General features: G+C 41.8%; 1 protein-coding gene across 1 annotated transcript in view; it reads left to right on the forward strand.

Annotated features, from left to right (window-relative positions):
* The first annotated feature begins 1,442 nt into the window (after positions 1-1,442).
* The window catches only part of NR1D2 (nuclear receptor subfamily 1 group D member 2), a 32,476-nt gene continuing 11,045 nt past the window's right edge, over positions 1,443-22,873 (forward strand). The window contains exons 1-6 of the mRNA XM_090284389.1: positions 1,443-1,539; positions 12,900-13,166; positions 14,087-14,175; positions 16,062-16,206; positions 18,514-19,136; positions 20,897-21,082. Coding sequence (XP_090140515.1) covers positions 1,524-1,539; positions 12,900-13,166; positions 14,087-14,175; positions 16,062-16,206; positions 18,514-19,136; positions 20,897-21,082 — 1,326 coding nt within the window. The 5' untranslated portion in view covers positions 1,443-1,523. The remainder of the gene's footprint in view (positions 1,540-12,899; positions 13,167-14,086; positions 14,176-16,061; positions 16,207-18,513; positions 19,137-20,896; positions 21,083-22,873) is intronic.

The following is a 22,873-nucleotide window of genomic DNA, read 5'->3' on the forward strand; positions in this document are numbered from 1 at the left end:
ACTGGTCTAGAGTAACAGCAATGCAGATGGTGAGAAGCACAGAGGTTAAAGGCATACTAAGAAGGTAGAATAGCACAGATTTGTTAATGGATTGAATGGGGTATAAAAGGGGGGCGGGGAGAGCTTGGATCAAGAACACCTAACTTGCTGACTCCAGGAACTAACAGATTTACCAAAATAGTAAAGATTAAAGTGGGGAAGAAACCTGTGTGAGTGAAATGGTGGGGGGACGGGGGGAGCGGAGAGTGTTGCACATGTAAAAATATCTTATATATTACAGTTCCCTCAATATTTTACACTGAACGTTTTAAAAGAGCAATTTGGAAAGAACTTTACAGTGAATAGCCACATACATCATCTACAGCTCAAATCTTACTATACTTCCATCCATTTATCCATGCCTCCATCCATCAGCTCATCTTCCTTTTGGAAGGCATTGGAATCGCCAACGTCAGTGCCATTCTCTCTGCATACCTCAGCACCCATTCCGTTCGGTTCCAGTCTTTTCTTTTCATGTAAAATCCACATACAAAGTGAAACGCACAAATCTTAAGCGCGCATTCACTGAGTTTTGACGCATACATACGTCTACATCTTCAATTTGAGATGCCTAGGAATAGCAACAGGCCACAACCAAACGTGTTGCTGGATGCAGCAATCTGGAGCTCAGAGGAGAGGTCTCGATCGAAATGTCCATTTGGCAACCTCCCAACATAGTTCTGTTCAAGCTATGGGGTTGGATGAAATCACCCAGGGCGTGAAGGAGGAAGAGAACTGGGCCGTGTCCTCAGAGTCAGCGTTTAGAGGTCTGTCGGGTGGGGAGAGCGGGACCTACGGGGGAGGTCAGGGGTTGGGCTAGCCCGAGCCAGGTTGGCAGAACCCGGGGTCCTGAAAAGCAGGTCCACTCTGCGCCAGGTGGCTGTCTTGGGTAACCACGCGGGGTGACTTCAGGTGCGGGGGAGCAGGCCTGGGAGGGGGGCGTGGAGGGAGCTCCCGGCCCGAGGCGGGAAGGTCAAATGGGTGGAGGAGAAAGAAGGGATGTAGAAAGGAGGGAAATGGAGAAGACAAGGGGAAAGGGAATGAAGGAAAGAAGAGCAGAGGGAGGGGAGGGGATGGATAGAGGGTACGCGAGGCGAGGAAGCGGGGAGGGGGCGGAGTCGCCGCAGCGGCCAGCGAGGGGCGGGCGGAGGGAGGGGGGTGTGTGCGCGGGTCACATGGTCGTGGCTGCCCTCCCCGTCAGCCGCCCTCGCTGCCGCGGTGCGCTGGCTGCAGGAAGCCTCCGCGCCGCCGCTTTTGTTGTCGGGGACCCCGTGAGGAGTGCCGCTCGCCGGCTGCCTCCGCGTCGCCCTCTCTTCTGCAGTCCACTCTCCGGCCGCCAGTCTCGGGCGCCCCGCCCGCCCTGCCCATGAAGGGGCCCCGCGACCACTGCTGCCTCCAGCCCGGGGTGGCGCGGCGCTGAGGGAGAGGCGGAGCTGCCCCCTCTGCGGGAAGAGGGCGGCTTCGGCCCCCTGCCCGAGGGCACCATGGAGGTGAATGCGGGTAAGAGCCGGATTGTGGCGGGTCGGGGTTGGCGGAGGGGATGCTCGGAGCCCGATGGGGCACTTCGGGGGGGGCGCGGAGGCCGGAGGTGTTCCCTGGCTCTCAGGGTGGGCTGGGGCACGCTGCGGATCCGGCTCAGCTTCGGTTCCCGTCGCCCCCCGAGCCGCCCCGCGATGTCCCTCTACGTTCCCTGCAACGCCGCAGCGCGGCCCGGTGGCGCCGGCCTGGCTCCCCCCTCACATGGCCGGGCCGCGCGAGCCACGTGCGTGCTGTGTTTACGTTCTGCGGCGCGCGGGCGCCGGTTGGCTGGGCGGGCGCGTGACGCGGTATTACATAATGGGCGCTGAGGCGGTAGCGGCGGGCGGGGACACGTGAGGCCGCTCGCCTCTGTGACCCACATTCCCCGGAGCCGCAGGGACACGTGGGGGCGGGGGCGCGCGCGCGCGCCGGCGGGGAGCGCCTCTGCCTCCCGGGAGGCCCCGCCCCTCTGGAACCCTCCGGGCTCTGACGTGGCCGCGATTCCTTCCTCCCCCGCGGGGTTGCACAGTGCGGAGGAGGCCGCGCGCGCGCGGGCGCGCGCCGTGAACCTGGCGGTCGCGCGGCTCTGGGGCGGGCGCATACGCCGCAGTGCTTCGGTCTTCTCCCGCACCGCTGGGAGGTGACCCCGATGCGCAGAGCCTGGGCCAGGCAGACGGACAGGCCGCAGACCCTGCGGATACTGAGGAGAAAGTGCGGGGCGAGGGCCCGCTAGAGGCCGAAGGCGGTGCCCGGGACAGGCGTGGGGATTCCGCGACGCGAGACCCTCTAAGGAGCCTTAGGTTCTTAAATCCAGAGCATCGCCCGGCAGGTGGGAGAACACCTGTCCTTGTTATGAGGCTGCTTCACTGTTCAAAAATAAAAAACATATTTTCCTCTAGGCTCTTCAAAAAAAATTTTTTTTTTTTTCCTCTAGGATGCGATCTAGCTTACATATCTTAAGTAATAAAAACCAGCTTGAAAATCCCCTTGGGCTGGGAGCCGTACTGTGAGTGGGTCACACCCATGGCTAATCATTCAGCGCTCTGGTGTGGTCAGGATGACTCACACCAGAGTCCTAAGTGACTCTTCTGTGAGACCTTCTGTAAGGCTGGTCATTTAAGTTAATTTTTTTCAAACCCTTAAGTCACTGACCTTAACTGAACCTGATCAACAATTTGGCTTTGCATAAATCTTTTTCTTGTTATATTTCCTGTTATAATGCTACAGAACAGTATTTTGCTCTCTTCTCCCCTTTTGCCTGTCTACAAATGATGGCCTTTATACCTGACGCCAGTGAGGTTACAGACGCCAGTTTTTTATTGAGTTACTATATGCTGTAAAAAGCATGCCTTGATAATATGTTGTGAATTTTCCACCAACAGTAAAAAATAGTCATTTTCTAACTGTATTTTAATTACTCATGGGGGCCTACTTAGCCTTTGAGGATATTTAAAAAAATTAGGTAACTTATCATGGAATTAAACTCTTACTTGATAGGATTTGGAGATTATCAGGTTCAACTTCTAATCCAATATTGCAGCCTCATATATGGGCAGGCTCAGGTGATTAGAAAGTTGTTCTCTGGTTTGAACCTTCCTGGGACAATGTCACTGATGTTAACCTTGCCTTTCAGAGCTACAAATGATAACACTTCCTTTGGAGGACTGTCTCCTCCTGCCACCCTTTCTAATTCCAGTTCTTATCCCTTGTTTCTTGCACAGTGTTTTTTTCTACTGGTCATCATCCTCGTTGCCCTTGGGGCTGTAGCACCCCAAAATGAACAGGCTTCTGTGAAACTGGTTGGACGGGTACCAAGTCTGGGATTCTGCTGCAAATGAATTCCCTGGCAGGCTTAGCTTCTGTAGCATATTGCTTTGCTGACTCACAGTAACCTTGCAATCAGGACCTTTTCATGTGAACTTATTTTTTTTAAAGGATTTCATTTGTTTATTTTTAGAGAGAGGGGAAAGGAGGGAGAAAGAGAGGGAAAGAGGGGAAGGGAGGGAGAAAGAGGGAGAGAAGCATCAGTGTGTGGTTGCATCTTGTGCACCCCCAACTGGGGACCTGGCCTGCAACCCACGCATTTACCCTGACTAGGAATTGAACCCGTGACACTTTGATTTGCAGGCCTGCACTCAATCCACTGAGCCACACCAGGCAGGGCTCATGTGAACTTTTGAAGCTTGGTTTTATCCATTGTGCAGTTAATTGTTTGACTTTTAAGTATAGGAATTTGCACTTGGCTTTTCTTAAATTTTCTCTTGTTCCTTTTGGTTCCAAGTTCAAGCTGTGACAGCTGTTAGTTTATCAATAATTTCTGCCATCTGTCTGCCAGAGGGAGTTTTGATAAGCATTCCCTTTAACTTTCTTCAGATTGTAAATATTGACTAGGGTGGGGCCAAATTCATTGCTGACTGGCATACCTCTGACCTTTCCCTTTGGGTTGATATCATTGTATTAGTCAATATACATTCAACCAGTGTTCTGTCCTGAATTCATTGACATATTATGTCTCTACACTCTCTGTGCCTATTACAGATGGGAAATAGAAGTGGTAGAAATTGACTCATATTTTGCCACAGTTTATCTTTTAAATTTATTGAATTTTTACAGAGAGAGATAGGGACAGAAAACACCAATTTGTTATTTATGCATTCATTGGTTGATTCTTTTAAAAAAATTTATTTTCAGAGAGAAGGGGAAGGGAAGGGAGAAACGGAGAGAAACATCAATTGGTTGCCTCTCTCATGCCCTCAGCTGGGGAATCTGGCCTGAAACCCAGGCACGTGCCCTGACCAGGAATCAAAATGGCAATCCTTTGGTTATGTTTTGGAAGCTGGCGCTCAATCCACTGAGCCACACCAACCAGGGCCATTGGTTGATTCCTGTATGTGCCCTGACTGAGGATTGAACCAGCAGTCTTTGGCGTATTGGGGATGATGCTCTAACTAAGCTACCCAGCCAAGGCTATCACAGATAGGTTTTGATTTCATATACTAGATTCTTTAAAATAACTCATTGCATAAACTTATTAACCCTGGCTGTAATGAATATTTCAAAAATATAGGAAAACATTCTCACATAGTTCATTTATATCTTTACAAATCTGTATTCTACTGTTTTGCCAAACTTGGAAAGAAAACATCAGAGGGAGATAAGGGTCAAGAAACCTTCATTTGGAGAGAAACAGCACAACAGTGGAAAGAATCGTATATGAAATAGGAAGCTGCTTGACTAGCCAGTGGAGTTAAGGGGTTCAGAAGGCAGTGTGGAAATAACCTACAGAGAAATGACTGGGTTATATGACACCTGCAAAATTGAAGGAACTAAGAAAGGATGGGGAAGCTTAGTATTATTTGAACTATTCTGATTGAACCCCTCTGGTACTATGATGGTAAAATAATGGTCACCAGTAGCTGTTGAGCATTTACTGTGTGTGAGTCCCTTTACATGTGTTATGACTTTGACACCTCACATTAATTCCCTGAAGGAAACTACTGTTGTTACCATTTGAAAATGAGGGGCTAATTGAAGTTAAGTAACTTAGACAAGTGGTAGAGCCCAATTTTAAACCCACAAAGTCCACTTGGAGAGCATAGCTAACCACTCCGCCTTAATAGGTTTGAGCCTACATAATGTTTGAAGGTATATGCACAACTTGGTGGTCCTGTCTGCTTGGGGGTGAAGGAGATACTTTGTGGATCCACTTAGTTTTCAGTGGTATAGGGTCATAGCTGGTGGAAAAGGGCAGCTGACAGCAGAACCTCCCAATTTCAACATTCCACTTTTTAAATCTTGTTAGTCAATCTTTTTTTTTTTTTTTTCCAGACACTAGATTACACTTGCCCTCCTCTTCCAGCAATTTACATGGAGACAAAAACACAATTTTACAAAATAAGACCTATTCTGTTTCTTGTCATCCCATTATTTATTATTTTAAATAATCTCTTACGTGGTACATCATTTAATAATTTACATATTCTTCAAGATCCCATTTACTGTCACCTCGACTGTTTGCCTCTCTTGATCTCTGCCTTCTGTAGTGCTCTTGTGTGATCCTCATTAGTTGACAATTATATGAAACAGTGCTTACATTGCACTGGAATGAGTGGTTAACATAGCTGTTCCTGCATTTGAGCTGTTAAAGCTTTTTAGGGAAGGGATGATGTTCTCTAGAGCCCTGACACTGAGGACACAGTTGAAAGTTTAGTGTTTCAGTTAGATCTGCTCTACCATCCTGTGAGTAGAAATTATTAATAATCTTTTAAAATGAGAAAACTAACGCTTCTCGATGATAAAAATGTTTTGCTCTAAGTTACAAGACAAAAATGTACAGTCTTGACTTGGAACTCAAGCGTGCATTCCAGGATGGTGGGAGGTGGGAATAGGAAGGTTTTGATGATGGGCAAGCCTACATCTGGGGTAAGAAAACCCCCAGTATATGCAGGGACAGTGAGTGCTTCCCAGTAGGACAAAATTGGATATTGACTTCTGGCTTGTCTGAAGTTGACCACTGTGTAAACCGTAGCCTGGGAACCTGGCCCAGCTCCATGGTTCTTTTCAACTAAAAATAGAGAAGACTCTGCCTCAGCTAACTTTAGCTTGAGGCATCTAAGAAGTATATTCTGCCTGTTTCTGGAGGAGTTTGGACATGCTAGTTCGGGGATTTTGCCTTTCTTGCTTTATCATCAAAAACTGTGTGTATAAAAAGCACTTTAATAATCCTCATTTATGAAACCATTTCATTTCAGTCTTATAATAACTGGCAGGTATTCCCATTTATAGAAGATGACTCAGGTTTGGAGAGATTGAAAGTGACTTATTAGCCTAGGTCTTCTCAGTAAGAGGTAATAGTCCATCCTCTGGAATTAGATAGCCTTGACTTTCAACCCTGGCCCTGCCACTTAGTAGGTGTACAGTAGTCCATCTCTATATCGTGGTTCACTTATCTTGGCCTCACTGTGTTGCGGGATTTTAAAAAATCTATTTAATTGTTTATCACAGATTTTTTGCTATATCGCGGGATTTTGCAGTACTGTATATGTATGTTTAAGTTATATAGGTTTAAGAGTGTAGAATATGTTTAAGAACATACGTAGTTTTTATAAAAGTGTGGAAAAGGTTAATAAGGGAGTGGGAAAGGTTAATAAGGGACTGGGAATGGTTTATAAGTGTGTAGGAAGGGTTTATAAAGCCTTAAAATATATATAAATACTAAAATAAATGTAAGGTTCCTACTTCGCGGATTTTCATCTATTGCGGGGGTGTCTAGAGTGTCATACCCGAGATAAGTGAGGGAATACTGTATTACTTAATCTCTCTGAACTCTGAGTTCCTCATCTGTAAAATGGGATACTGAAAATTAATTCACAGGGTTCCTGAGAGGATGAAATGTGATGTGAAATTGGGTCATTTTATTCTTGACATTCATTAGGTCTTTGGTGACTTGTAGTTTTCATTTTCCTTTCTTACTGGGTTGAGGAACTACTAGATGTACTCTTGTACTTCATAGGAAATTAAAATTTAACCCATTTGGGTTGTTAATCATCATGTTGGTAGATTGGTGTCTGGTAGCAAAACTAGATGCTGTAAGATAACTGAGTCAGTGTAGAAGGACTTGCTGGGAGAATGTGACTGCTTCTAGTGGGTCATCTTTGATTGGCACAAATTCTTGTAAATGATTGTTGAACTTCTAAAGATAGAAATAGGATATTAACTAGATTGATGATAGCTCAGTAATTTTTCTTAGGTTTGACTTTGGAACTTTTGCAAAGGAAGGTGTGTTTTGGGTTTTAACAATACCTTCCATTGCTGTCAGTGCTTTAAATTCGTTCTTAAGCCATCACTGAGAGCTTTGATTTCTAAGGTTTTTTTTTTTTTTTAAGCTGACGTAGTCCAAAGACTTTGTGAATGTGAATGGCTGACTCAGACCTGGGCCCTAGGAAAGCCTTCTAAGGAAAACTATCACTTTCTCATTTTTTATCCTCTTGAGATCTTAGGAAGTGAATTTACTACTTAAGATAGTAGGTTAGAGGAGACTAGTAGCTGTGAGACCTTCCTTTGGGAATTTATTCAGGACTAAGGATAATATTTTTCTTTATAGTCTATTCTGAGTGGAGACATATGTGAAAAAAGCAGCAGTTTGCTAACACCTGGAATTTCTAATGTGAACTTCAGATTTCTAAACTTTTATGAGAATAGATGGCACCATGGTGTTTCTACCTGGGAACATGACATTTGATAGGCTTCCAGGTTAAAATTGCTTCTCTTTGGATTCATAGTCTATTAAGTGTAGTCATACAGTTATGTCAATGAAACATCAGCTTTTAAAACTATAGGCCATGATCAGAGACTTCTGGTCAAGATGGTGACATAGGCAACTGTGGCTCACCTCCTCACACAACTACATCAAAATTACAACAAAATATAGAACAACCATCACTCAGAACCGTCAGAAATCGAGTTGAATGGAAGTCTGACAACTATGGAATTAGGGAAAGCACATCCATCCAGATTGGTAGGAGGGGGGCTGATGTGGAATGGGCTGGTCCCTCACGCACGTGTGGTGGATAAAAACTCAGGAGGGGTATCTTGGGAGTGAGAAGTCCCAGCCCCATACCAGGGTTCCAGTGCCAGGAAGATAAGGCCCCTCAACCACTGGCTCCAAAAACCAGTGTGGATTTGAGTTGGTGGAAGAACCTGCTAGAGTCCCAAGCAGTTCCTCTTAAAGAACCCACACATGGACTAACCTTCCCAGACTCACTCCCTCTGAGCTCCAGCACCGGGGTAGCAGCTTGAAAGGCACCAGTGGCATACAGGGAGGAATTAAAGTGTTTGGCATCAAGGTGGGAGCTGGAGGACAGTTTTCACTCAGACAGAAAAGTGGGCAGAGGTCATTGTCCCTTTTCTGAGCCCTCCCCTGACAGAGCCACAGAGTGGGCATGCAGGTGCCATGCCTAAGACTCCATCATCCTGGCTAACACTGCCCTGCCCTGGAGATCTCCTGAAGCTCTGTCCCACTCAACTGATGTTCCACCCAAGCTATTAACAGTGGCTTTCCCTCCTTTCCTCCCTTTCTTTCTTTTTATGTTATTTGCTGTGAACACTGCACCTCCAGAATGTGTATCAGAAGAACGTTGGTTATTTTTACACTTTCTTGGTTATAACCATTACCAGAGTGCCAAGGCTGTCATCACACCACTGGCTCTCCTGCAAATCAACTACTTCTGACTTCCAGTTATGCAAATTGTTTTGAGTTTTAGCTGTTGTCTTTCTAGCCATGACAGTCATTTGGAATAAAAATTCATTAAAAAAAAAACAAAAAACAAAAAAAAAAACAGTGGCTTTCCCATATGAATGGCTGGCCTTGGCTCATGCTTCACAACTTCCTAAATTCTCTCACACAAGCAACAGCTGGCCTCAGGGAGGCCCCCCCCGCCACCCCCATACCTCTTGTTAAGTGGGTGCATGCCTGGCAATAGCAGCAGCCAGCCCAGGTTCACAGCTTGGCTTCACCTGGGAGTCTCCAAGCCCAGCACAAGTAGGAACCATCTGCAGATTGTTTTATAGCTTAGGCAGGGTAGTCCCAGGCAAAACACAGGCGGGGGGTGACCTCGGCCTGCATCACCCGGGAAACCCCAGAGCCTGCACACCCAGTGGACAGCTATGGACCACATCAGAGCCCCACCACCCTACCCCTACACAGCTGATCCTCCACAGAAGGTGGAGGTAGGTGGTCAGTGGTCACAGCCAGTCCTTGCAGCTGACTGGCCTGGGTAAATCCCTCCCATTGACCAGCCAACAGCAACCAAGGCTCAACTACAAGAGGAGGGTATACTCAGTACACCTGGAGGGCACACATCAAGTACCCAGCTCAGGTGATACAGGGGGCTGTGCCACTGGGCCCTGTAGGACACCTACTACATTAGGCCACACTACCAAGACAGGGAGTCATAACAGCTCTACCTAATACATAGAAACAAACACAGGGAGGCTGCCAAAATGAGACAAAGAAACATGGCTCAAATGAAAGAACAGATCAGAACTACAGAAAAAGAACTAAATAAAATGGAGATAAGCAATTTGTCAGATGCAGAGTTCAAAACACTGGTTATAAGGATGCTCAAGGAACTTAGTGAGGACCTTAACAGCATAAGAAAGACCCAGTCAGGAAAGGAAGGATACACTAATTGAAATAAAGAATGATTTATAGGACAAACAGTAGAGTGGATGAAGCTGAGACTCAAAGCAATGATTTGGAACATAAAGAAACAAAAAACCAATCAGAACAAGAAGAAGAAAGAATTAAGAAAACAGGCATAGTGTAAGCAACCTCTGGGGCAACTTCAAAAATTCTAACATTCACATCAGGGGTGCCAGAAGGAGAAGAGAAAGAGCAAGAAATTGGAAGTCTATTTGAAAAATATAATGAAAGAAAAGTTCCCTAATTTGGTGAAGGAAATAGACATGCGAGTCCAGGAAGCTCTGCAAAACTGAGAGCGTTTTGATGGATGCCAGATGGGAGGGGTATGTGGGGAAATGGGTGAAGAGGTGAGGGGATTATTAAATACAAATAGGTAGTTACACAATAGAATGTAAAGTACAGTATAGGAATGGAGTAGCCAAAGAACTTACATGTATGTCCCATGGACATGAACAATGGTGGGAGGATTGCCTGAGGGAGTGAGGGGTGCTGGGTGGATGGGGGCAAAGGAGGAAAAATTGGGACAACTGTAATAGCATAATCAATAAAATATAATTGAAAAATAAAACTGTAGGCAATTTGTGCTAGAATTCACTGGTTGTAGCCATTCTAAACTTCAGGTTGCAAAGAATCAGGAAGCTTGTTAAAAATGCTCATTCCTATGGGTGCCTTCTCTCGTCTGGGCAGAGCCTTGGGAATGTGTATTTTGGAACAGTACCAGGTAGTTTTAATAATGCACATTTTACATAATCTCTCTAGATAATGAAAATAAACTCAGGAAGCCTTTTCTCCTTGTGTTTGAAGTCTTAGGACCCTTTATATTTTAAAATCACTGGTAGATGAAATTGCTTTATTAAAACTACTCATGCTCACTTTTTCTTCCATTGAGCACTGATGAAAGTGTCGTGTGGCAGTGGTTCTCAAACTTCACTGTGCATCAGCATCACCAAGGCGATTAAGATTTCTGATTCAATAGATCTGGAGCGGGGCCTGAGAACTTGATTATTAACAGATTCTCAGGTGATGCTGGAGCCCTGGATCCAGGGACCACAATTTGAGAATGACTGGGTTATAGGTAGGGACCACGTTACAGGACAAATATTAATTATCAAGTTCTGGCTTCATTCTGGGGAGGTGGCTTCATTCTTAGCATTCGGGAAGTGGGCCAGATTAAAGAAAGCAGATTCACACCTCCAACCTGAAGACTGATACAAGGCATATGCTTAATGACTGGAAAAGTGGGTAGAATGTTCACATTATTTAAAACTCAAGTGCACTTAGTTGCTCTTAAGCATATTAAGTTTGCGTATGATCGACACTGCTGTGTTTTTCTTGGCATAGTAGGCACCTGTTTTAACATCTCTCTGGACTGTAATCAAACTCCCTGAGAGTTGTGGTTGTGTTTTACTTCTCAGGGCCTTCCCAGCCTGGATATAATAATTTATACGCAATATGTATTTGGTACCGAATTTCAACATGACAGACTAAAAGTGACTAAAAGACAAATTCTTTTGCCTCTTTTTTTTTTTTTCCTCTGTAAATGGAAATGGCTTTTTGTTCTCTGTAATTATTTTGGAATGTTTTGTTGAGTGTGTGTATGGCACTGTGTGTGTTTTAAATGACTTATAAAGTGTGACTTTTATCTTAAAAAAAGATTGGAGAGTCATTTCCCGTTAGCAGAGAAAGTTTTATGAACTTCAGAGTGAATGCTTAAATTGCAGTTATTACTTTGGGAATGTGCCAAGTTCTCCACTTACTACTTAATATACTCATCTAGATTATTGTCAGAAATGCCCTGTTTTACTGGCAACTTTCTAGTAATGTTTTATACTGTTTGGGAATCTGTCCATGTTATTAGACACGGGGTTCACAAGGGTAGAGAAGTAGATCTTAAAAATATTTATGACAGACTTGTTACCTGAAGCATGTATAGAGAATTGAGACACTGTACACACCTACGTGCTTATGGTCTAGCTGAGAAATAGGTGGAAACTGGTTAAAAAGTAGATTTAAATAAGACCTCAGAACAGAGATGGAAGAGAGATAACTTTGCATCTGATGAAGACTGAAAAAGCCAGTGAATGTTTGTTGGAGATGGGGAGAAGAGGAAAAGAAACTACAGTAAACCTTGGCCGAGAAGATGAGAATTGCTTATTTGACCTGTGATTTGGAAAAATAACATATTTGGCTATGATATTACTGTTGCAGCATTTTATCTCTTGAGTGAAGCAGTTTGTAATTATACCCTAAAAATAATTTTAAATGCTGTTTCTTAACCTGGGAGGTTTACAGTCTCTGACCAGGTTTCAGAGGGGTTGTGGAAGTTATATTGATGAAGTTGTGAGTAGTGTTTTGAGAGTAGCTCTGTGAAGAGGGCATTAACTTCAGCCTTAATGTTATTCCAATAGCCTGCATTCTTTCTTCCAGCCTCTTGAACATTTACTGTAGTAAGTCAGAAGAACAAGTAATGAGTCTGGATTCCTTAAGAGCTGCTTAGAGAGAAGTGTCTGCAAGTGAGAAGTAGGTGGAGAAGGGAGAGTGGAGGTGAGGTTTAGTGATTGTCATAGAAGTCTTCAGGGAGCATCAAAATAGAGACTCTGGGGGCAACAGCTAGGAAAGGTTCTCCATTTTGGAATGAATTACTTTATCTGGAGATCCAGATGTTACATTTGTTTTTGATTCACCTGTGTTTTAGCCAAGTGGTGGGGGAGGCAAACGATGAACTCATTGTTTCTAGGATTGTGTCATATAAAGGTATACTGAAGGAGACAAAAAGAGGACCAGAAGCAGATTTCTTCATGGACAAAACAATTTGTTTAAGTTATGGAGTCACTCAGGAAGGTTTTTCATTCATTTTAGGAAGAGATTGAAAATTGAAAAACTTTAGGTTTGGATTTGCATATGCTCAGAATAACTAAGCCAGTGAGAGCCTTCTCACTTTTTAAGTCAGTGGAATTGTATGGGCTTTGAACTTTGTGGAAGCAGGAAGAATAGTAGGAAATAAGTTGCTTTTCCTTCTGGGATAAGTTGACATTTAATCAGTAACCAATTTCAAGTTAGTGACTTTACAGTTCAGAATTATAAAAATAGAAAATGCATATTATCATGTATCTAATTATCTGATTTCCCTCTTTTCTAGGAGGTGTGATTGCCTATATCAGTTCTTCCAGCTCGGCCTCTAGCCCTGCCTCTTGTCATAGTGAGGGTTCTGAGAATAGTTTCCAGTCCTCCTTCTCTTCTGTTCCATCTTCTCCAAATAGCTCTAATTCTGATAACAATGGCAATCCCAAAAATGGCGATCTTCCCAATATTGAAGGCATTCTGAAGAATGATCGAATAGATTGTTCTATGAAAACAAGCAAGTCAAGTGCTTGTGGGGTGACAAAGAGTCACAGTGGAGTGACAAGTAAGTTACTTTAGTTTTCTAAAGGTTGGTGCCGTTAATTGCAGGTGGGGCTTACTCGATCAACTTTTCATTTGGGGGAACCATTATATTTTGGGGTATAATTTTCACTTCTTTCTGGGTAATCATAGTTCAGTAGCTAGGTAAGATATCAGTGATGGTTTTAAAAGTCACAGCCTGTAGGGGTTGTCATAACTGATTATTGTCACAGAGTGAAGTATGTGGTTATGTACTGTGCCTTTCCACGTTTCCTCTAGGGTACCCCCTTTTGCCACATTTTCACAGTTACCTTTCTTCTGGACTCCTAGTACTGAATCTGGTTTCTAGAACAGAGTACTTACTCATTGTGGGGGTGAAGTTGGAGCTAGGAACTTTGGGATTAGGAAATAAAGCAGGATTGAGATAACCAAATGGGTAGTGGAATTTGGACCCATAAGTGCATGTGGAGGTAAGGTGGGCTGGTGTAGGGAAAGATCAGGAAGGAATAGGATCTATCTGGTGCCTGTAAGTTAATGGAGTTGAGTATCTCTACAGCAGCCTGAGGAGATATCGTTTGTACCCTTTATTGATTGACTCCTCTGCCTGACTTTTCCATTCTTATGCAGGAGACTTGCCTAGTTCTAGTTACATATCTGGTGTGGAATAACTCTAGATTTACAAAATTTCAGAAAATGTTAAAAATCATCAGGAAAGGGCAAAACCAGCTTTTCTGAAATATTTTTGGTAGTTCCATAAACTGAATTTAAGAGAAAACTATGGTGTCTTTTGATTTGTTAATGTGGTGTTAAGTACTTTTCCTTAAATGATAAAAGTATATTTGTATCTTTTGAAAGCTCTTAAAAATTGAACAAAATAAAATATTCAGTTGGAAAGAGTACAAACAATTGAAATTTTTCTCACTTTTGTTTCTGTTTGTGCCTTAGAATTTAGTGGCATGGTTCTACTGTGTAAAGTCTGTGGGGATGTGGCGTCAGGATTCCACTATGGAGTTCATGCTTGTGAAGGCTGTAAGGTAAGGAAAGTATGCTTTTGTCTCTTTAAGCTACTGATTCTGGGATTAAAGAAACTGGAGTTAGGTTTGCCAGTTTCCACAGCTGATAATCTGGGAGGAGAGAAGTCGCTGCTTCTCTTTTAAGTCTTAAGCATTTTATGTAGTATATAAATATAACTTGTATTGAAAAAATGTATTTCTAATTCAGTGAAAGTATTTTTTAAAAGATTTTGATCAAAATAAATTTGCTGTCTCACTCAAATTTAATTATGGTATGCAACCAAGTGCACAAATGCCTATTCATTAATGTGTCAGGCGCTGTTCTAGGTGGAGGGGAAACAGCATGGAGCAAAACAGACAAGGCAAGCGTGCCTTGTTGGAACTGGTTTAAACCAAATTTTGATAAGGTCTTATCAGATATGTTGTCATTCTGACATATCTGGTACTAGGAGTTGAGAATAATTCCTAGATACTTATAAAAGTGTGGTATCTTTGGAAGTAATGCCAAGTGAATAAAAGAAAATAGGATATAAATTGATTGCTTGGGAAAGCTCATTATATTTGTAAGTTTAGTTGAATATTTCTTAGATTGTCCATCAGATAATTCCAAGGGAGATAGTTTATACCTCCTCCTTATTCCCAGGGAACCTTTCTCTTTTTTTTAATCTGACACAATCCTTTCTCCTGAATTAACATGGCTATGGCAAGTGCTCCAAGGCCAGAAGCAGGAATCCAGTATGGCAGGATATGGCGGGTGAGCAAGATAATGAATATACGTGGTGAAAGAAGAAATAATTTTTAGGGCTGCTGTGAATGAATGGTGATTTGGTGTATCTTAATGGCCAGGTCACTTAACAAGCTGGTCAGAATTTTATATAGATGTAGAACTTTCACACCATTTTAAAAATTCTATAAACAGTTTTTTTTCCCTCTGAAAAATGTGAAGTAATGGTGGAGCAGTTATCATTCTAACTTTATAGCTAGAGAAACAAAAGCACAAGTCAATGGGCCTAATTTTGTATTCTTGATAAATACACATAATTGTTGTATAGCTTTTTACAGGTGTATCTAGCTCAAATATAGTAGTGTCCAAGTATATAGTATTGCAATAATAACGTATAAAGATGTATTCCACAATTACCAATACAGATTCATGAAGTATGTGATTAGTTATAATACTCAAGGGAACTACAGTGTAAGATACTCTCAGTAATTGTGTTTCTGACTTTTCCATTCTTCTTGGAACTATTAAGCTGGGATCTTTAAGTACCTATCACACAAAGCACATGCACTTAAGTTGTTTGTTTAGTGAAGGCAATTATTTGTAGCCATCTAGCCGGGACCTGTCTTTCCCTGGATCGTTAGTTGCTCTGTGGTGTGACACCTGTCGATGACAAGCAGCCAGGAACATCTGGCACACAGAAGTAGCCATTGCTGTGTCAGCAGGTAATGATCCAGAAAGACCAAGCTCTACTAACATAATCCTTAGTTTCAGTGAGGCGATTATAGCTATGGAACATCCTTTTCTGTCAACTCTTTAAAAATAAGTCATATTTTAAGAGCTTTGGAATTTATATGTGATTAAAGTATGAGTTGGAAAATGTGGCTGTAGGCAGGGACTGGTAACGGGTACCATGTAGTACAAGGGGTGCCTGGAAGGCAGCACGATCCTCCAAAGGAAGAAAGGGAAGAAGAGTTTTGTTTGGCCAGTAAGCATAGGTGCTTACTGATACTGGTAAGAATCAAGTTAAATTCCATGTGTCAAGTTTATATTTCCCTCTGTTCTAAGCCAAAATTATTTCCCAGGTGTAGCTAGTAATATTGAATGATAAGGGGTTGGGAGTGGCTGTTTTTATAAGGAGTTCATCTGGATGTTTTAAAATCAATGCATATGTCTTTGTTCTTAGGGTTTCTTTCGGAGAAGCATTCAGCAAAACATTCAGTACAAGAAGTGCCTGAAGAATGAAAACTGTTCTATAATGAGAATGAATAGGAACAGATGTCAGCAGTGTCGCTTCAAAAAGTGTCTGTCTGTTGGAATGTCGAGAGATGGTATGTTCCTACTTTAAAGATCATTCTATTTTAAAGTGTATGAAGCTTGACTTTTATTCCTCAGCATAAACCAGAACTATAAACCAGTTACCAATGGCCCTCTCGTGCTTAGGGTGAAGCAGATTTTAGAAAACATATTTTAATACCTTGTAGGATGCCAAATCATTAAAGTAAAATTTTTACATCAACACCCTAGAAATAGCTTTTGGCTCACTTCTTTTTCTGTTGGTTCTATATAATTTGAATACTCTCCCCCCACCCCCCCAAAAGATATAGTTTTTCTTGATGTAGGAATCTATGGTTCTTTCTCCATAATTTCTTAGCATTGCTGATGAACCCATTTCTCTCTCTCTCTTAAAAAAGATCGTATTTTTTAGAGAGGGGAAGGGAGGGAGAAAGAGGGAGAGAGACATCGATGTACAAGAGAAACATCAACCAGCTGCCTCTTGCACGTACCCAACCAGGGACCTGGCCCGCAACCCAGGCATGTACCCTGCCTGAGAATTGAACCGGCGACCTTTCAGTTTGCAGGCTGGCACTCAGTCCACTGAGCCACACAAGCCAGGTCCCATTTCTCTTTATATGAAGTATCTTTATCACTTTCTCAGCCCCGAGCCAATAGTGTGCTTTTAGGGCACAGATTCTGAATACATTGAAAGGAAATGCAAAACTGAAAGAAACATTTAGGGTTTGGAGTGGAGGAGGAGATTGCTCAATTCTGGGTTGAAATTGAGCAGTGGAAAATAAAAGTTGTGGTAACTTTGGAACTGTTAGTATTATCTGTGGATGACATCACTAGAAGATTTGACTCTTCTGTTGTGCTTAGGGAAATCATTTGTGGCTAGTCTATTTCTGCTTTATGAAACAACAGAGGAGGAAGAGGTTTTCGGAGGGATTAGGCCTAATTAAGAATTGCTAAGAATGAACCTCACATTTATCTAGGGGAGGTCATTGAAGCAATCCCTTAAGTTGCTCTAATATCTTACTGACACAGAAATACAGTATCGCAATAAGGAGCTTCTTGAATAACAGATTTCAGCAACTGATTTTTTTGATTTTTAATTGCTTGAAAAAATTTAATAGCAAAGTTGATGGATGTTATGATTGCCCCAAAAGAATAAAAATGGCAATCATTTGTGAAGGAGAGGGAGTAGAGGTGTAGAGTATTAAACGCTATGAAAGCATTTGTCTAATAATGCTGGAGAAGTTATAGATTAGTAAGGCTTTCTTACTGGGTGGGCATAGCGAATTTTTATTGTCTTTGTATAAAAGACCAGACACATTCTAAGACTAGCCTCTAAAATAATGGAGGATGAATTATTTTATTGATTTTAATTAAAATCCAGCAAGTTGATTTTTCAGTAACTGCATTTCTATTGACTGTGTTTTTAAAAAACAGATCTTGGAGGGCAGGGGGCAGGGGTGGGGGAAACATCGATTTGCTGTTATACTTATTCATTGGTTGTTTCTTGTATGTGCTCTGACCTGGGGTCGAACCCACAACCTTGCATATTGGGATGATGCTCTAACCAACTGAGCTACTTGGTCAAAGCTTTTTATTTTCATATTTTTTTTAAAAAGATTTTTAAAATTTCTGTTTAGAGAGAGGGGAAGGGAGGGAGAAAGGGAGAGAAGCATCAATGTATGGTTGCCCCTCGCGTGCCCCCAACTGGGGACCTGGCCCACAACTGGCAACCCTTTGGTTCACAGGCTGGCGCTCAGTCCACTGAGCCACACTGGCCAGAGCGGGTTTTTTTTTTTTTTTTTTTTTAAGATTCTCTTTTTGAAGAAGCCAGTAAAGGAAAGAACAGGTCATTTAATGTTGGATCTTGAGGATAAGGTTATGAAAATGAATTGACAAAAGGTTAGACGGTCAGGAAGTGATTATACCTACTAGATTCTCTTAGTGTTAGTGGATGTAGGTAGCTGAATCCCATGTGCCTTCATAAGAACAGTGCCTTCAGCTTTGTTTATAAGGCGCTGTGTAGTCATGCTGGTCTGCTTCAGACTGTGATTTTTATTAGTAAATTTCAAATTTCTTTCTTAGATTTTGCTTATAAATACCCAAGAGAGAGATCTTCTCCTTAGCTTTGTTTTGGGAGAACAGTGAAAACATTTCTCCCTCCCTCCCACTTCCCATGGTATATCAAAAACAGCCAGTAATTTTAGAATAATTTGTGCCAGAGACATATAGATACCCTTTACTTGTATGACTAGAGGCCATAATTGTCAAAGATAACTTTGTGTTATTTTGTATAAACAGGTCTTATTTAGAATATAGATGTTAAATATCTTTTTCTTCAATAGCTGTTCGGTTTGGTCGTATTCCTAAGCGTGAAAAACAGAGGATGCTAATTGAAATGCAGAGTGCAATGAAGACCATGATGAACAGCCAGTTCAGTGGTCATTTGCAGAATGATGCATTAGTAGAACATGAACAGACAGCCTTACCAGCCCAGGAACAGCTGCGACCCAAGCCCCAGCTGGAGCAAGAAAACATCAAAAGCTCTTCTCCTCCCTCTTCTGATTTTGCAAAGGAAGAAGTAATTGGCATGGTGACCAGAGCCCACAAGGATACCTTTATGTATAATCAAGAGCAGCGAGAAAACTCAGCAGAGACCATGCAGCCCCAGAGAGAACGGATTCCCAAGAACATGGAGCAGTATAATTTAAATCATGACCATTGTGGCAATGGGCTTAGCAGCCATTTTCCTTGTAGTGAGAGCCGGCAGAATCTCAATGGACAGTATAAAGGGAGGAACATAATGCATTACCCAAATGGGCATGCCATTTGTATTGCAAATGGACATTGTATGAACTTCTCCAATGCTTATACTCAAAGAGTATGTGATAGAGTTTCGATAGATGGATTTTCTCAGAATGAGAACAAGAATAGTTACCTGTGCAACAATGGAGAGAGAATGCATCTGGTATAGTGAAATCAATTTTTTTGCTCACCTTGTATCAAGGAAAGCTTTGAAGGTTTTCTTTTATGTGGGGGATATATCAACTTCAAGGGTGGGTCAGAAAACCTAAGAGATTTACATAATCACTTTAGTGCAATGTTTTAGGTCAGATACTTTTAATAAACATCATTTATTGAATGACCTAATTTCACACAGAGTTAGGTACAAGCGTGTGATTTGATTGATACTGTGACTGGGATTAGGATTTTATGTAAAATCTGGATCATGCAAAATTGGTCTTTTAATTTTTAGAAATCCCTTTCAAAATTTAAGCATTCTGATTAATCACTACCTTACTAGCTTTGGGATTTTCTCTAAGGGCTGATCTTTTAGCTTGCCACAGTTGGTAATTCCTTGATTTCTCTGGAAGGAGTGTTCTTTAACCATAATGCAAAAAGGTGTTTGGATATAGAACATGGATGTTTCATTGTGTGAAAATTTAGGAATAGTTTAATAAGCTAGCTTCTAAGGATTTTCTCAGACTTCATCCTAGGAGATGAGTTAATGTTATATCATTCAAGTTTATTTTTCATCAAATGCAACAGTCTACATGAAAGTACAGTGTTTATATTCAGCCAAAATTTCAGAAAAAGCATCAGTACCACATCATTTCCAGTTTAAACTTTGAGGTCCTTTGATAGTGCTTGGTCTTTTCCACAGTCAGGTAATTAAAACCTTCTTTTTATATTTTCAAAATAATTTACTGTACCAGTCCTTATGTTAGATTTTTTTGGTCACTTGCAAGTATTTGATTCCATGGATCTTAAAGGTGACCTTATATTTTATTAGACTTAGTGACTGCCTAAAGGAGGGGAAAAATCATGGTTATAGAACCATTTAATTCCCAAATCTCCTGGATTTAATGAAAATGTAAAGGCTGATTTTACTAAAAGAATTTATTGTGCATGTTTTATAATCTTTTTAGTGTTTTTATGCCTTCTGTAGCTTCCTATTTTTACTCCCTCATCCTCTCTTAGAAGGTGCACCTTGTATCTCCAGTCATTGTTTCCTCATTGACTAGGTGGAGGTCAGTGCTCACACCATTGTTTATAAAATAAATGGTTATGACTTTTAAAAAAAAAGTGAGGTAGCTCACTATCTTTTCCTCTTTGAAATTACCACATTGTAATTGTGCCCATTTAGAAAAGAGTGAGTTCTGAAATGCTAACTAAATGTGGGCTTGGGTTCTAGGCCTGTGACTTCTGGCTGTGTTTGGATAAGTCACTAAACATCTTAGAGTCTCATGTTCTCATCTAAGAAATGGTAATTTAACATCTGCTATAACTCGCTAATAGGATTGAGAATCAAGTAAATATGTGTGAATTTTTTAAAGTATATTTTATTGATTATGCTGTTACAGTTGTCCCATTTTCTTTTCTCTTTGCTCCCCTCTGCCCCGTACCCCCCTGAATTTTTTTTTAAACTATAAAGCCAACATAAGGTGGCAGCAGTGTGAAAAGGAAACTCCTAAACCTGCGCCAAGGGTTTCTGAACTGCCTTGTTACAGATCTCAGTTTTGCTTCTTTCATGGTAACAAGTGAATTGCTATTTAAATTCGGTGGTTGTGAGGCTTTCTGTCATGGTAGAGTAGCGACAGAGAAAGTGCTATCATCAGTAGCATCTGAGGGTTTTCATTTTGGTGTTCCCAATGATTGAGACGTCGTTTTTGACATTTCTTTGCCACCTCTCATAATTTTAAGATTTTTCTGTTTTGTGCTTACTAGGTTTGTCCAATGAGTAAGTCTCCATATGTGGATCCTCATAAATCTGGGCATGAAATCTGGGAAGAATTTTCAATGAGCTTCACCCCAGCAGTGAAAGAAGTGGTGGAATTTGCAAAGCGTATTCCTGGGTTCAGAGATCTTTCTCAGCATGATCAGGTCAATCTTTTAAAGGCCGGGACTTTTGAGGTAGGTTTTGTTAACCCTGAGTATGGATACAGGACATGTAGTATTTTATTTTCATGCACAATTGTCCTTCTTTTCTAAATGAGTATTTATAGTCTAGAAGCTGAAACTACCAACAAAGGAATGGCCATCTTAGGATTTGGGGGAGGAGGCCAGATAAATGCAGTGTTACTTAGGACTTGAAGTATAAATGCTCTGTGTTCCTAGCATGCAAACTCCAGGTTCTAGTATAGCTTTTAATTATTTTTTAATATCCTTATCCAAGAACATGCCCATTGATTTTAGAAAGAGGGGAAGGGAGGGAGAGAGAGCAGGAAAGAAGCACAGATGTGAGGGAGAAACATTGACCAGTTGTTTCTCATAGTTATATGTGCCCTGACCGATGACTGAACCCACAGCCCAGGCATGTGCCCTGACCAGGAATCAAACCCATGACCTTTCAATTTTCAGGATGTTGCTCTAACCAACTGAGCCACACTGGCCAGGGCTAGTACTGCTTTTAGATGTGGACTTGGTGGGTTCTGCAGAGTGGTGGACACCTACTGAAAGCCTAGCTTGGAGTTTACTATGTTCATTACAGAATATGAAGGGTAAGTAGAATGTGGTTTTTGTCTTTGAGGAGATTGTAGAATACAAGTTGGGACAAAAGTAGGTTTATAGTTGTGAATATGCAAAACAGTTATTCTTGTATTATTATTGTATTTTGTTTCATATGAACAACTGTAAAACTACTTTTATCCCATCCTGTATTTGGGGGATGTATCAAACATCACTTAATGTGGCAGCTTAGGTTTTCTTGGCCTCATCTTACTCCAGAATCTATGGCTACTTTTTATTCTCCAGCTTCTCTTGCTGTGATGTCTTCTGCCTGGGCATGGGGTAGCCACTGTTGGCAACTTTAGTAGGACACAGATAGTACCTCTGCTGTGCTTAGTTAGGTGCCTCTCACCGGTCTGGCCAATGGCTTCCCTGTTGCTGCTGAGGTATGAGAAACTTCAGGCTTCGAGCTCACTTATGTATTATTCTGAAATGCAGGCCGGCAGGTGGGAAGTTGATATCTGGTGGGTGAAATCTTTGATTAGTGGGGTAGTAAGCCATTTCTCTCTAATGGTCTCATGAGATTGAGTTCTCAGTGGTTCTTGATAATCGGTGGCCAGCTCAGTAAATATTGCTAATGTTTGCTCTCTTTGCTTACATATCATTTCCTTTTTTCTCACTCTTGTTTTCATGTGTGCCAGTGCACACCCCACATAAACTTTTGCCTTAGGCTCTGCTTTCTGGGGCACCTGGACTAACAGAGAAGAAGCCCTATTCATGAATGAAATATCTATGGTGTAATTCAAAAGTAATACCCACAGGTGGGGATTTTCAGTTTAAAGGAAAACATCACACTTAAGATTTAAAGCCAGAAGGTGTGTCAGTGAACAAGTTCAGTTCACCCATTTTTAAGGTTAAGTAACTATGGTCCAGAGAGGTGAAGAGACTTTTCTTGGCTTACCAGTACACTCAGTCGGCTAGGATACAAACCCCTGACTCCATCCATGACTTGGTTCCTTTTGCCTTGTCATTTGTCCTGGGATAGCTGTGTTCTCTGTAGCACCATGTTCAGAGAAGGCTTACTTGGATTGTCTTGGGTAAAACAAGTCCTCGCTTGGGAGCATTGCAAAGGCAAGGTGTTTGTTCAGTGTTCCGCTGATTATGAGAGAAATATGTGACAGATGTCACCATTTAATATTATGGAAGGGGTACTTTAAGTAAACAATTGTTGCCTGATTTAGTTTGTATTTTGTTTAT

The sequence above is a fragment of the Furipterus horrens genome, unplaced genomic scaffold (genome assembly GCF_987537825.1).
Source record: "Furipterus horrens unplaced genomic scaffold, mFurHor1.1.pri manual_scaffold_7, whole genome shotgun sequence".
NCBI classification, from domain to species: domain Eukaryota; kingdom Metazoa; phylum Chordata; class Mammalia; order Chiroptera; family Furipteridae; genus Furipterus; species Furipterus horrens.